Raw genomic sequence first — 15,666 nt, 5'->3', positions numbered from 1 at the left:
AGCCATGAAGGAATGATAGTAACATCCACATTTACTTTAAATTACTGTTGGCCGAACCCGCAGCTCACACGTGGGACTCTTTCTGAAACTCCACCATGATGTTGGTGAAGATAGATGTCAGGCATGATGGAAAAATCACTGCCCTAACCCCTTGTTCTTAGAGAGATAAGCTGCCGCCAGAGCTATCTGACTACGGCTTGCCCCTCCCCTCTCCATAAAGCACACAGGAACGCTTAGCCAAGCCAAAAGTTTATGTTTGGGGCGGAAAAGAGAGGTAACTGTCACTGAGTCATCAGTTAAGGTGTATGTCCACCTTAAGGGCGGGTTCAGACTATGGAATTTGCGCGGATAAAATCCGCCTTTACGCCAGCTCCATAGACACCATTCTATGGCCGGCCGATTCCGTTATCCGCTGAAAGAATTGACGTGTCAATTCTTCTGGCGGAATGCGGAATCCGCCCGTGCATAGAATGGTGTCTGTGGCACGGGCGGAGAGGCGCACGGCCGTGAGCGCGTATGAGCAACGGAATCTGCCGGATTTTATCTGCGCGAACTACGTAGTCTGAACCCGCCCTAAGTCTGTCACAATGCTTATATAAGCCCTAAAGGCCCATTACACTAAATTATCATTGGCTTTACTTGGCCGATTACTTACTATTCAGGCCGATAATCGTTTAGTGTAATAGCACATGTTGAAAGGCAATGATCAGCTGACATGCATGATGCATCTCTGCAGCAATGATCTGGGCAAACTGCAACAACGGCTGTTATTTATTTAAAAATCACATTGTGTGAACAGGACCCTAATTTCCAAGTGTATCGGATGACTCAAGACGTACAAAGAAAACATTCCCCACACCATTTCATCATCTCCACCAGTCTCAATTGTTGACTCCGTGCAAAAAAGGTTCATGAATCACTTTTATGCTGCGTTTACACGGAACGATTATCGTGCTAATTCGCACGATAACGATCGAATTTGAACGATAATCGTATGTGTAAACGCTGCGAACGATCAAACGACAAACGAGAAATCGTTCATTTTGATCCTACAACATGTTCCAAAATCGTCATTGGTGGTTCGCAAAAAATTCGCAGATCGTTCCGTGTAAACAGTCGTTCGTCGATTTAACCAATGTGTGAGATAGGCTTAAGCGATCGCAGAATGAATTTCCGTACGATATATCGTACCGTCTAAACGCTGACCGTTATGAAAAAAAGAATTCGTTACTCCGACATCGTTAATCGTACGATAGGGCCAATTATTGTTTCGTGTAAACGCAGCATTATTATGCCAAATACCAACCCTCCCATCAACATGGTGGAAATGTGTGGTTATCTGACCAATCAATATTCCCATTCTATTATAGAGTCGATAACTTGCTGATCTGATTGATTTTTCGCTGCACTTAGGGTCCCGTGTCTCATTCCCATACAATCACAAAACCCCAATCACAAAAGGGCAAGTGTCTCTAATAAAGTGGCCATTCAGTATAATGTTATTTTATTGATTTTTGTCCAGAAGAACCTGCTTTCTGCTGAAGACACAAAAATCTATGTATGAGCTTTTCTCTCTGTCTCCGCCTCCTCCCCCCCTCCCTTCTGAGACGAGTGATGTAAACAAGTCCCTGGTTGGCTGTATCTGCAACATTGTAGCTTATTTGTAATACTTGGAGGGTTATTCTGAGGTGAGGTTGCTAATGAACTCACCGTGATTAACCCTTCTGGTATTACAAAGAAGCTACAATGTTGCAGAAAGCAGCCAGTCAGGGACTTGTTTACATTAGTTGTCTCAGAAGGGAGGGGGGGGGAGGAGAAAGGGACAGATAGAAGAGCTCACACACAAATTTTTTTGTCAGGAGAAAGCAGCAGCTGAGCACTGGGGGAAGGAGAATGAACAGATAATAACAAGTGACAATACCAAGTAATAACAAGAAACTTAAAGCGATGGACGTCCTTTTAAAAAAAAAAACTGAAATAAAAAAAACGTCATGTGAACGTAGCACATAACAGTAATATGGTGTGTATTATTTTTAATAAATCCAAAAGACAAAAACTTGTGATTTTCAAAATGAAATTGAAGCATGCGAATGTACAGTATAAGCCAATAGCTTTCTATAGGTGCAGGGCCGTATTAACAGCTGCTGCTGCCCTAGGTACTAAACCTGGAGACGCCCCATCTACACGCACCTATTGGCGATCCTAGACCTGACCAATACCACCATACCCCCCACCCCCCTGGAAAAGACACCAGATTTACTGGCAAGTCTGAACGGGAGGAGAGAAACTAAAAAAATAAAAACAAAAACAAAAATAGTTTTTTTCTGTCCCCCTGCTGCGGGTGCTGCCCCCCTGCAAGGTGCTGCCCTAGGCACCGGACCACGGGTGCCTAGTGGTAAATACGGCCCTGCATAGGTGCTGTAGTATGATTCATACAACACAGATCTGGATTTGCCCATTTAGGGTGCGTTCACACCTACCGCATCCGCAGCTTATTTTTCCGCGGAAATCCGCAGGTCTGGTAGTGCAGATTTCAACCTGCGAGAAATCAGCGTATGTGTGCGTTTTGCGTTTTTTCTGCAGCAAGTTTATCGCAACTGAAATGTCCGTTTAGAATGAGAGACATTTTAAACAGACATTTCAGTTGCGATAAACTTGCTGCGGAAAAACCGCAAAACGCACACATACGCGGATTTCTCGCAGGTTGAAATCTGCACTACCAGACCTGCGGATTTCTGCGGAAAAATAAGCTGCGGATGCGGTAGGTGTGAACGCACCCATAAGCAGCATAAAGTCCAGGTGCCAGCTGCAATTCTAGGGGGAATCTGGAGTGCTGGTGGCTAACAGCCAGCCCGTAGTGCTTGAGATTGTCCAATGTTTGCAACCAGCAAATAGACTTCATTCTGCTTAATGCAGCATCTCCAGGTGCCAGCTGCAATGATTGATGTGCGCCAGGTGCACAATGTAACAAGTGAACTGTCAGTTCTGAAAGCTGATTTGTTGCAAGCAGAAAAATGGAAAATAAGGATCTGAGTGACCTAGGAAGGGGCTTAACGGAGAAGTCTGACAAAATTTGTTATTAAAGTATTGTATTGCCCCCTCAAGTTAAACAAATTACCAATATACACTTATTACAGGAAATACTTATAAAGTGATTTTTTCCTGCAATTACTACTGCATTAAGGCTTCACTTCCTGGATAACATGGTGATGTCACCTACTGGATAACATGGTGATGTCACTTCCTGGATAACATGGTGATGTCACGACCCGACTCCCAGAGCTGTGCGGGCTGTGGCTGCTGGAGAGGATGATGGCAGGAGGACACTGAGGGACACAGGGCACTGGAGGGACACTGAGCATCCCCCTGCCATCATCCTCTCCAGCAGTCACAGCCCGCACAGCTCTGGAAGTCGGGTCGTGACATCACCATTTTATCTGGGAAGTGACATCACCATGTTATTCAGGAAGTGACATCACCATGTTATCCAGGAAGTGAAGCCTTGATGCAGTAAGTGCAGGAAAAAAGTACTTTATAAGCAGCCATTCCCTGGTGTTTAGTGGGGGGGATCGCTCCTCCGGGACGCTGTCAACACGTCCGGCTCAGGCCTGGGTCTGCGCCGTAATGGAACAGCAGCCGGAAGCAATCAAAGTGCCTATCTCATTGATCTATGCTGTATATCTATACAACATAGATCTCAATGAGAGATCAGAGTGCATATACTAGAAGTCCCCCAGGGGGGCTTCTAGTATATGTATAAAAGTAAAAAAAAAAAGTGTAATTATTAATAAGAAAAAACCCTCCCCTAATAAAAGTGTGAATCACCCCCCTTTTCCCATGTTATGAATAAAAATAAATAAATAAATAAACAAACATTTGGTTTGGTATTGCCGCATGCGTAATCGCCCAAATTATTAATTAATCACATTCCTGATCTCGCACGGTAAATGGCGTAAGCGCAGAAAAATCCCAAAGTGCAAAATTGCACATTTTTGGTCGCATCAAATCCAGAAAAATTGTAATAAAAAGCGATCAAAAGGATAAAAGCGCTATAATGGGAATGGAGCAATTTTAAGCCCTTAGCGACCCATGACGTATCTGGTAACGTCATGGTGCCGCGGGGGGGTGTTCAGAGCGGGGTCCTGCCAGGATCTCCCTGACTGTGATCTGCAGCCGGGGAGCGCCTCTATTAGCCGGCACGGGTACCCTTGCCGCGCTGGCTAATTAAGCACTTCAATGCAGCTGAAGCACTTCAAACCTGAAGCTGCATTAAAGTGCTTCAGACCTCACGTCCCTGGTGTCTAGTGGGACGGATCTCCCCCCCCCCCCACGCGATACGATCGCGGGGGGGAGATCCGTTCTTCTGCCCGTGCCGGGCCTCGGCATCGCAATGGTGCTGATCCCAGCTTGGCAATAGATTGCTGTGGCCTGCAGCAGGCCATAGCAATCTATGATCGATCTATGATCGATCTAAGTAAAAAAGTGTTTTTATTAATAAAAAATCCCCTCCCCTAATAAAAGTCCAAATCACCCCCCTTTTCCCATTTTACAAATATAAATTAATAAATAAACAAATAAATAAACATATTTGGTATCGCCGCGCACGAAATCACCCGAAATATTAAATTATCACATTCCTGATCCCGCACGGTAAACGGCGTCAGCGCAAAAAAAAATTCCAAAGTGCAAAATTGCGCATTTTTGGTTGCATTAAATCCAGAAAAAATGTAATAAAAAGTGATCAAAAAGTCGCATATGTGCAATCAAGGTACCGATAGAAAGAACACATCATGGCGCAAAAAAATGACACCTCACACAGCCCCATAGACCAAAGGATAAAAGCGCTATAAGCCTGGGAATGGAGTGATTTTAAGGAACATATATTTGTTAACAATGTTTTGAATTTTTTAAAAGCCATCAAATAATATAAAAGTTATACATGTTATATATCGTTGTAATCGTAACAACTTGAGGAACATATATAACAAGTCAGTTTTACCATAGGACGGACGGCATGAATGCAAAACTCCCCGAAATCAAAACAAATTCCTTTTTTTATTTCAATTTGACAGCGCAAATGATTTTTTTCCAGTTTTGCAGCATATTTTATGGAAAAATAATGCCTGTCGTTGCAAAGTACAATTGGTTTAGCAAAAAATAAGGGCTCATATAAGTCTCTAGGTAAAAAAATGCAAGCGCAATGGACTTTTAAACATAAAATGGAAAAAGCAAAGCGCAAAAACGAAAATTGGCTTTGACCTTAAGGGGTTAAGGAACATATATTTGTTAACAATGGTTTGAATTTTTTACAAGCCATCAGATACAATAAAAGTTATACATGTTACATATCGTTGTAATCGTAACAACTTGAGGAACATATATAACAAGTCAGTTTTACCCCAGAGTGAAAGGCACAAAAACACATACCCCCCCAAATAAAAGAAATGCTTTTTTTACAATTTCACTACACATTGAATTTTTTTCTGGTTTCGCAGTGTACTTTATGAAAAATTCAGCCTGTCATTGCAAAGTACAATTAGTGGCACAAAAAATAAGGGCTCATGTGGGTCCGTAGGTGTAAAAATGCAAGTGCTATGGCCTTTTAAGCACAAGGAGGAAAAAGAAAAAACAAAAACGCAAAAATTGAAATTGGCCCGGTCCTCTAAGGGTTAATAAAAAATTTCAGTAGACCTCTCCTTTGATTGTAATGACTAGAAAATCACATTGGAGCATCTTCAAAATGGAATGCAGCGTTCTCAGTATGCATTTATTAGTACCTAAAAAAAAGGGACAAGGAAGTAATTTTAATCAGGACTACTTATTGTCCATGTTATTCAGGAGGATATCTCTGAATCAGCGGCACAGAACAATGTAAGTGATACATCATTCTGCACAGCTTCTCTGTTACTAAGTTATGCTGCCAGAGTCTATTTAAGGTAGTTTGGTGCATTGGGGGTGGTATTGTTGGTGCACTGGTTGTAGTACTATTGGTGCACTGGGGGTGGTCTTGTTGGTGCACTGGGGGTAGTACTGTTGGTGCACTCCGGGTAGTACTATTGGTGCACTGGGGGTGGTATTGTTGGTGCACTGGGGGTAGTACAGTTGGTGCACTGGGGGTAGTACTGTTGGTGCACTGAGTTTAGTTCTGTTGGTAGTACTGTTGGTGCACTGGGGGTAGTACGGTTGGTGCACTGGTGGTTATACTATTGGTGCACTGGGGGTGGTATTATTGGTGCACTGGGGTAGTACAGTTGGTGCACTGGGGGTAGCACAGTTGGTGCACTAGGGGTAGTACTGTTGTTGCACTGGGGGTGGTATTGTTGGTGCACTGGTTGTAGTACTATTGGTGCACTGGGGGTGGTCTTGTTGGTGCACTGGGGGTAGTACTGTTGGTGCACTCCGGGTAGTACTATTGGTGCACTGGGGGTGGTATTGTTGGTGCACTGGGGGTAGTACAGTTGGTGCACTGGGGGTAGTACTGTTGGTGCACTGAGTTTAGTTCTGTTGGTAGTACTGTTGGTGCACTGGGGGTAGTACGGTTGGTGCACTGGTGGTTATACTATTGGTGCACTGGGGGTGGTATTATTGGTGCACTGGGGTAGTACAGTTGGTGCACTGGGGGTAGCACAGTTGGTGCACTAGGGGTAGTACTGTTGTTGCACTGGGGGTGGTATTGTTGGTGCACTGGTTGTAGTACTATTGGTGCACTGGGGGTAGTACTGTTGGTGCACTTTGGGTAGTACTATTGGTGCACTGGGGGTGGTATTGTTGGTGCACTGGGGGTAGTACAGTTGGTGCACTGGGGGTAGTACTGTCGGTGCACTGGGGGTAGTACTGTTGGTAGTACTGTTGGTGCAGTGGGGGTAGTACGGTTGGTGCACTGGTGGTTGTACTATTGGTGCACTGGGGGTGGTATTATTGGTGCACTGGGGTAGTACAGTTGGTGCACTGGGGGTAGCACAGTTGGTGCACTAGGGGTAGTACTGTTGGTGCACTGGGGGTGGTATTGTTGGTCCACTGGGGGTAGTACAGTTGGTGCACTAGGGTTTGTACACTTGGTGCACTGGGGGTAGTACTGTTGGTGCACTGGGGGTGGTATTCTTGGTGCACTGGGGGTAGTACAGTTGGTGCACTGGTGGTAGTACTGTTGGTACACTGGGGGTAGTACTGTTGGTGCACTGGGGTAGTACAGTTGGTGCACTGGGGTAGTACTGTTGGTGCACTGGGGTAGTACAGTTGGTGCACTGGGGTAGTACTGTTGGTGCACTGGGATAGTACTGTTGGTGCACTGGGGGTAGTAGTGTTGGTGCACTGGGGTAGTACTGTTGTTGCACTGGGGGTAGTACTGTTGGTGCACTGGGGGTAGTAGTGTTGGTGCACTGGAGGTAGCACTGTTGGTGAACTGGGGGTAGTACTGTGCCCTATGGGAAAACAGCAGGTTAGGGTTTTCTAACCTATTGTTACTTTCCCTTTAATCTAATTATTGTTGTCGCCTTCTGTTCATTAAAATTTCTAATAAAAGGTTCACATAGTACTCTGCACTGAACGCCATAAAGTGTAAAAAATGTGACACAAATATTTACAACATTTATAGAATATCTGGTACCCCCAAACCTTGCATGCAACCTCTGTTACATCTCTTCTGACAAACATTAATAACAATAGTTCAGAGTAAAGCAGATGAGAAGCACCACTCCCCTCTGGTTTCCCCCATTGTGCCCCCTTCTAAGCCGTCCTTCTATTCTACAACCAGGATATAATCAGGATCAGCCAACCCGTTACCCTTCAGTTTTCCCATCATGCTTCAGTGTGTAGGAAAGCAAATAGATGTTTCATGACTTTATTTCCTGCCCTATACTTTTCTATCTGCTCATTTAAATACTTTTCCTAGTTTTCAGAACCAAAACAATGTTTCCAATGTACCAAGAGTCAGGCTTACCTATTGGACACTCTTCTCCCAGTTGTCTCCATCCTGCACAGCAGACAAAACCCGAACCGCTGTATGTTCAAAGAGAGAAAGGAAAAGGACCGTAAGAACAGAGAAATGAGGAGAAACTCCAAGCGTCCTGGCATCAACCATGTGAAGAACAAAAGTCAAAGAGATGGTTCTAAGAATTCCAAGGTGTGGATAGTAATATATATATATATATATATATATATATATATACACACACACATATATATTTTAACCAAGGTTATATATATATATACATATATATATATATATATATATATATATATATATATATATATATAGTATGATAATCAAGTCAATCCCTCAATGACACTTCTTTTATTTAACTCTATCTATATAACTCTTTCACCTTGTATGAGATGTCAAATTCAACCCCAGCAATGCTATAACCTCTGACTCCATACTGTACCCAGAACGCCGTAGTACAGACATGGTTCACTGGTTTTCTTATTCACATCTAAATGAATGGTCAGTTTTCAAGGTTTACAGCGACATTACATCTTTGATATTTTCTTAAATTGATATTGTCACCCCCTCCCCGCCGATTGCCGACCGCTCAGGCCGATAATTGTTTAGTGAAATAGGACATGTTGAAAGGCAACGATCAGCCGACGCACACAACGTCGGCTGATTGTAGTCCTTGAACATGCTGAAAGATCATGTTAGCGACTCGTTGATCAATACAGCGACTCGTCATGTTGCTCTGTGTAACAGGAGTGTCGGCAGTGACTCCAATAGGCTGCCCAAACAATCTAAGGATTGTTCAGGCAGCCCCTCCTGCTCCTCCCTGCTCGCTGTCTGTGCGTGTAATAACAAGTCTAGGCCCCACCCCCTCTAGGTCGGTCCATTCAGATGACGTCACAGAGGGGTGGGGCCTATGGTGCTGATGTGGGTGGGGTAAAGTGGCACTGTGTTTGTGAAGCCCCGCCCAGGTGGCACAATGATACAAAGCATTTTTTACAGGATCAAGCACCAAGAAATCTATTATAAAGTAAGGTATAAAAACTGCAGAATTTAGGCTTTACAGCTGCGTGGAGAAGTTCTCATCCAGAAAGGGGGTGACAGGATCACTTTAAACCATTAGTAAAATTTACAATTTACATCTCTTTGTGTCTAATTTAAACGATTCCTTGCTCACACTCTCTTTCCACAGGTTAGGCACTGAAAATAACATGAATACTTATATATAGTGGATATAGTAGAATTTTGTTTGAAGTCTTTTACTGGAACAAACTGGGCCACTTCTGAATGGCACAGCGCATACAATCACTGGTGCGGACCAGGTGCATCCCTTCCCATACAATATTTCCTGCATTGCACCAGCACAGCCTACCAGCCCGGACCATAGTCTACGACTGGCAATGAGATTCACATTGTATAAATATTTATTTCTTGGCTCTTCCTATGATACATAGAGAGAACTCTATCAACACAGTGCTTCTAACCTGCCAAGCTTCTTTCCAAATGCAAAAAAAAATAAAAAAAAAAATAAAAAATAGTGCTTCTGGCAAGTGCTGCAGCGCAGAGTCTATCAATCCCAAAGTCTGAGAAATTATTGGTGTGTGAACCAGCTGCAGCAATCCCTCCAAGAACTCGGCTGTATATTTATTAAATGCAAAAGGATTTGTAGAAAGAAATAGCTTTTGCTTTTACACAGTGAGGTCGAATACATGAGCAGTATGTCGATACTTTAAGAAAGACGCCTTTAATTTAGCTCGGGAGACAGCAGTGGTGTACATGGTAGAGACAGGGCCGACCATCAGACCTAGAGAGAACATGACGTGACGTTCTGCCAAAATATCAAAAAAAATTCAATGATCCTTATAATAATCTATATAATATTTGATATTCTTTGATATGGTAAATGTTATTGTACATCTCAGTTTCTCTCCTAAGGTACTGGTATTACTGGAGAAAGTCCGATCAGGCGTGAGAATGGATGGAAATAGGCTGAGACAGTCAGGGGAATTACTGGTGAAATTCCCTTACAGCCCAGAGCCCGAATCCGTTAAACGGATTGCAAAAACGCAGTGTGAACCCACCCTTATACAGCCCGCTTACTAATACAGCAGGAAATCTGAAATTCTCAGCTCCCCTTTTTTAAAATAATATAATAGGAAATTACTTTTTTCTGCGACCCAGTCATGTTTCGGAGCCTCATTGTCATGTGAACAATTAACAATAATGGGGGAGATTTATCAAACATGGTGTAAAGTGAAACTGGCTCAGTTGCCCCTAGCAACCAGTCAGATTCCACCTTTCATTTACCAAAGAGTCTGTGAGGAATGAAAAGTGGAATCTGATTAGTTGCTAGGGGCAACTGAGACCGTTTCACTTTACACCATGTTTGATAAATACCCACAAAGGGATAAACTAGTGCTCCTTCCCGACACAGGCATTATCAAAGGTGGCAGCCATTTTGAAAGATTTTTGTGCGAAAAAAACTTTATATTGTTTGAATGTAAGCAATAATCAGCAACGATCAAGCGACTAAAGAAAATTTGTTTGTATGTCGTTGATCACATCTTTTGAGCTGAACATGAAATCATTGTTAATTGTTCGCAAATCTTTTGGTGTACCATATGTGCACATTGGGGGAGATTTATCAAACATGGTGTAAAGTAAAACTGTGTTAGTTGCCCCTAGCAACCAATCAGATTCCACCTCTCATTTTCCAAACAGTCTGTGAGGAATGAGAAGTGGAATCTGATTGGTTGCTAGGGACAACTGAGCCAGTTTCACTTTACACCATGTTTGATAAATCTCCCCCATTGTTCGTTCGTAATTACAATCATTCTGATACTGGAGTATATGAATGATTGTAACTGACAACTATCATTCTGTGTATTGTGAGGAAAGATTTCAAGTTGTTCCCAAAAGTGCTCATTTTCAATCATTTATCGTTAATCGGTGAAAAAAAAAATAGTTTTGTCTACTACGACCCTAAGGGTCCTATCAGACTAAACGTTTTTTTTGTTTTCACTAATCAACAATTGCAAAGGAGAGCAATGACCTGAACCTTAACTTCCAGTACTTCCTGCAGGACATACAGCAGCTGATAAGTACTGAAGACTTGACATTTTTTAATAGAAGTAATTTACAAATCTATTTTATGTCCTGATACCAGTTGATTTTTTTTTTCACTGTAGTACCCCTTAAAGTATCTCTAAACTTTCTTTCCTTGTTAAATACATTACTATTATTACTTGATAGATTTGCCAGTGCTGGTAAGCGAAGCTACATATAACATATTCTTTCTTTTCCAGTTCACCAAGCGACTCCTTTAGATGTTTGCCATTTAAAGAATTACACATGGAAAGTATCATTTACAACTTGGTCAATAGCCAAAGTGCCACAGGCTGCTGGGGTCCTGCACAGCTCGCATGGAAAATACACGGCCGAATATGCCGAATCATGGGCAGAGAAGGAACACGTGGCTGCTGCCAAGAAGTCATAACTTGTATTTTGCTCTATGCGCAGGCCGAGATCTCGATGATCTGTAAAACATATATATTTTTTTTCTTTTATGCACGTTAATTAAAAATACCCAGTAGATTTTAACTAGTAAAAAGAAAAAGCAAACACAGTAAAACATAATGTGTAGCAGCCCTTGTAATGCGTTCTCTCATTCTTCACTGCTTTTATGGCTATGAAAAGCCAGAAGTATTAGGTGTATGGAGCAGCGTACCTGAGCAGCACTAAATGAGATATTTAATGAATATATATACACTGGTACCTTGGTTAAAGAGTACTTTGGATTAAGAGCGTTTTGCAAGAAGTTTTTCAAAATTGTAACTTTGTTTAAGAGCATTGCTTTGGTTTAAGAGCTTCCTGTACTGGTGGGAGGGGGAGCAGGGGAAGGGCATGGTCTGCATAGCGGGGTCTACACCCCTGTACTCTGACCCAGGAAGTCTCCCTCACCTTCCAAATCATAGCAGATTCACTTCAGACTGGGGCTTACATCAGAGGACAGGACTCTGGTAATCTCTGAGGTAATCTCTCCATAGCTGTAACCCGTCTCTCTCCGGACAGAGAGTGCTGCATGTACTTGTATGTGCTCACATCTGACCTTCTCATTCCTTCATACTCCCTGCAGTTTCTTTCAGCCCTTGTGTTTCCCATCCTCTCCATTCCTGCTATTATGTGCCTGCACTCACTCTCAGCTATACACACTGCTGCTATAATGTGCCTGCACTCACACTCAGCTATACACACTGCTATAATGTACCTGCACTTACACTCAGCTATACACACTGCTGCTATAATGTCCCTGCATTTACACTCAGCCATTCACACTGCTAAGTTTCTGTCATTGTCCTCCTGCACAGCTCTGTGATTCTCACTTCCTTATTGGTCCATGCTGAACACACCCCTTCCTAATTGCTGTCATGTGACCACACAGACCTCTGACAGTAGCCCTGCTTCTCTATTCTAGCCTGTTGTACTACGCTACTGCATTATGGGGATCTGCACTTCCATCCTGTATCTACAAACTGCTGCTGTTTTATCAGGTTTCTCATAGTTTGTTTTATCTTTTCTACATGTTATTAAATGTAAAAAAAATCATTATTTTTGGGGTGTGGAACCAATTGTCTGCATGTCAGTGATTTCTTATCCCGGAACGAATTATGCTCGTAATCCAAGGCACCACTGTATATATATATATATATATAATATTTTTTTTTCTTTATTTTTCCATCGCTTCCCTCCTCTTCTAGCTGTAAATTAGCAAGAAAAAAGGATTATGAGTAGTCCGTAGCTAAGGAGACATATAGATCTGCATAGGAGCTGCATACAAACAGGTGGTAAGGTGTACTGAAATACAGTGACTTGATTTATTTCTATATCTAGTGCTGTTATTTTTTAGCCATGTCCATTATTATACAGATAACGTGTGTAGTTATGAAAAAAATGGCTGTTATTTGCCATTACATGGCCATTGTATAATAAAAACGTCCTTGGCTGTTTCTATGGGATGTATGCTTGAGCATGATTTCGATTAAACTCTTCCTCAATGTGAGAAAAGTCTTGGTGGTGGGGACCTCAGCACTGTTCTCCTATCCTGGTGATAACAGTTAAAGGGGAAGTCCGTTGAAAATTTTTATTAAAGTACTGTATTGCCCCCCAAAAGTTATACAAATCACCAATATACACTTATTATGGGAAATGCTTATAAAGTGCTTTTTTCCCTGCACTTACTACTGCATCAAGGCTTCACTTCCTGGATAACATGGTGATGTCACTTCCTAGATAAAATGTCACTTGCCGACTCCCAGAGCTGTGCGGGCTGTGGCTGCTGGAGAGGATGATGGCAGAGGGATGCTCAGTGTCCCTCCAGTGCCCTTTGTCCCTCAGTGTCCCCCTGCCATTATCCTCTCCAGCAGCCACAGCCCGCACAGCTCTGGGAGTCGGGTCGTGACATCACCATGTTATCCAGGAAGTGACATCACCATGTTATCCAGGAATATTTATATAGTGCGCCCCTGCTGGACACTTTATTGGAATTACAATGGATGTGTATGTAAGTGTAATATACAGTGTTTTTGATTGAATACATTTATGGAATACTTTGGGGAGCAAGTGTCCTTGCTCCCCAAAGTAATCCATAAATGTATTTTACCAGTACGTTTGGAGGGCACCGAGCAGGGAGGGAGAGAGGTGCATCTACCTCCCCCCCCCCTGCTCGGTGCTGCTGCCGCCACATATACACAGTGCTATTCCTCCCATCATCTGCTCATAGTATGAGCAGATGATGGGGGAATAGTACCAGGGCCGAGTTCAGTCACCCGTAAGCCCGCCCGCCGATCATTGCACTGGACTGGTGTATATACACTGAACTACAACTCTCATCACCTGCTAATAGTGTGAGCAGGTGATGGGAGATGTAGCTGGCTTACCCCTATTACATGCCTGATGCCACCGGGCGAGCCGCTCATGATACAGGAGACATCATGCCCCCCGCTCCCTCCTCCTCCTCCTGTTTCTTCTTCCGGGATTCGGCATCTGATGGCTGACTCCCCGCCCGGCTGCTGCTCTCACATACCGGCTCCCGATGCTTCCTGGTGTCCCCGGCCGGCATGTGTGGGAGAGGGGAAGCACCGGGAGCCGGTATGTGAGAGCGGCAGCTGGGCGGGATTAGGCATTTGAAAGGGGTAAGCCAGCTACAACTCCCATCACCTGCTCACACTATTAGCAGGTGATGAGAGTTGTAGATCAGTGTATATACACCAGTCCAGTGCGGCGGCGGTGGGCGGGCTTACGGGTGATGGAACTCGGCCCTGGTACTATTCCCCCATCATCTGCTCATACTATGCGCAGATGATGGGAGAAATAGTACTGCGTATATGTGGCGGCAGCAGCACCGAGCAGGGGGGGGGGAGGTAGATGCACCTCTCTCCCTCCCTGTTCGGTGCCCTTTGGGGAGCAAGGACACTCATACACATCCATTGTAATTCCAATAGATTGTCCAGCAGGGGCGCACTATATATAGAAGTCAATGGTACTCATTGACTTCTATATATAGTGCGCCCCTGCTGGACATTCCATTGTAATTACACCCCCGGTTCGTGACGTCACGTTTTTTTTTTAGAGAATCTGAAGTCTCCCTGATCTACTAAATTAAGGGAAATAGCCCTATATGTGCATTTCCCATAATTAATGTACATTACAAATTTGTCTAACTTTCCATAAGTAATAACATATTAAAAAATAGTTTTGGCTGGACTTCTCCTTTAAGAAAGAACCATTTTTTTCTCAATATGTTTGAATCCTACAGGTTTAACTATGTTAGTTGCAATTGGAATACCCTTTAAGATCTTTCCAGAAATCAAAGATTTCAGACCAATAAAAGTTTATATGGGGCATACTTTTCACTTGTTTACGTCTTACAGTGGATGTATAACATCCAGCATGTTCTTACATTTAAAGGGACAAAGAATGTATTCACATTAACAACCCATCTGGTAGAAAAATTTAGACTGACTAGTTCTGCAGTTCTCTACTGTCCAATTTTTTCCCCGCAGATCCTGATTCTGAGTACAAGGAAAGCACATCCTGGTCCTTCTCAGAAAATAAGCAAATGGATTATATGGAGTTCCTTTGATAAGTAATAGCACAAGAGGCTTTTTGTTCCTTGGCAAAAAAACACCCAAAGGGTAGAACTTTAATCAGCAATCGGCCTCTGATGTAATGCGGCGGCTACGAGAGGTTCTTCTACTTTTCTGTAGGAAAGTCATTACTTAGCTATTAGGTTAATTGTCATTGATGGAGTCCAATCATTCCGGCAAGCTACATTACAGAAAGACAAAAAGCAATAGTGTTGTCAATACACGAGGATGAAAACAAAAATAGAGGTCTCAGATCTCCCTAACGTACTCAGCGGTGAAGCTTTCTCACTGCATTGTTCCTGCACCATTGCTGAACTGATAAAGAATAGCGGGTTAATGACATCTTATATCTTTTCAGAATATTAGGCCCTATATATTATTGTTCTGATCATTTAGCTTTCAGCCTGGCACTGGTTAACTCTTTATAAGGGTGCCTACACACACACCGGATCCTCAGCGGATTTCACACTGCGGATTCACAGCGAAATCCGCTGCGGATCCAGTGTCAGTGCATCCCTATGAGAATACATACTCGCAGCGGCATCTGCTCGTCCCGCTTAGCCAGTGGATCAGTGGATGCGACGA

At 43.1% G+C, this 15,666-nt stretch overlaps 1 protein-coding gene across 1 annotated transcript in view; it reads right to left on the bottom strand.

Annotated features, from left to right (window-relative positions):
* Positions 1–15,666, bottom strand: part of SCARF2 (scavenger receptor class F member 2) — a 152,373-nt gene that overhangs the window by 80,773 nt on the left and 55,934 nt on the right. The window contains exon 2 of the mRNA XM_069961281.1: positions 7,940–7,998. Within this exon, the coding sequence (XP_069817382.1) occupies positions 7,940–7,998 (59 nt within the window). The remainder of the gene's footprint in view (positions 1–7,939; positions 7,999–15,666) is intronic.

Source organism: Dendropsophus ebraccatus, chromosome 3 (genome assembly GCF_027789765.1).
Source record: "Dendropsophus ebraccatus isolate aDenEbr1 chromosome 3, aDenEbr1.pat, whole genome shotgun sequence".
Classification (NCBI taxonomy): Eukaryota; Metazoa; Chordata; class Amphibia; order Anura; family Hylidae; genus Dendropsophus; species Dendropsophus ebraccatus.
This window is presented reverse-complemented; position numbering and strand designations above follow the sequence as displayed.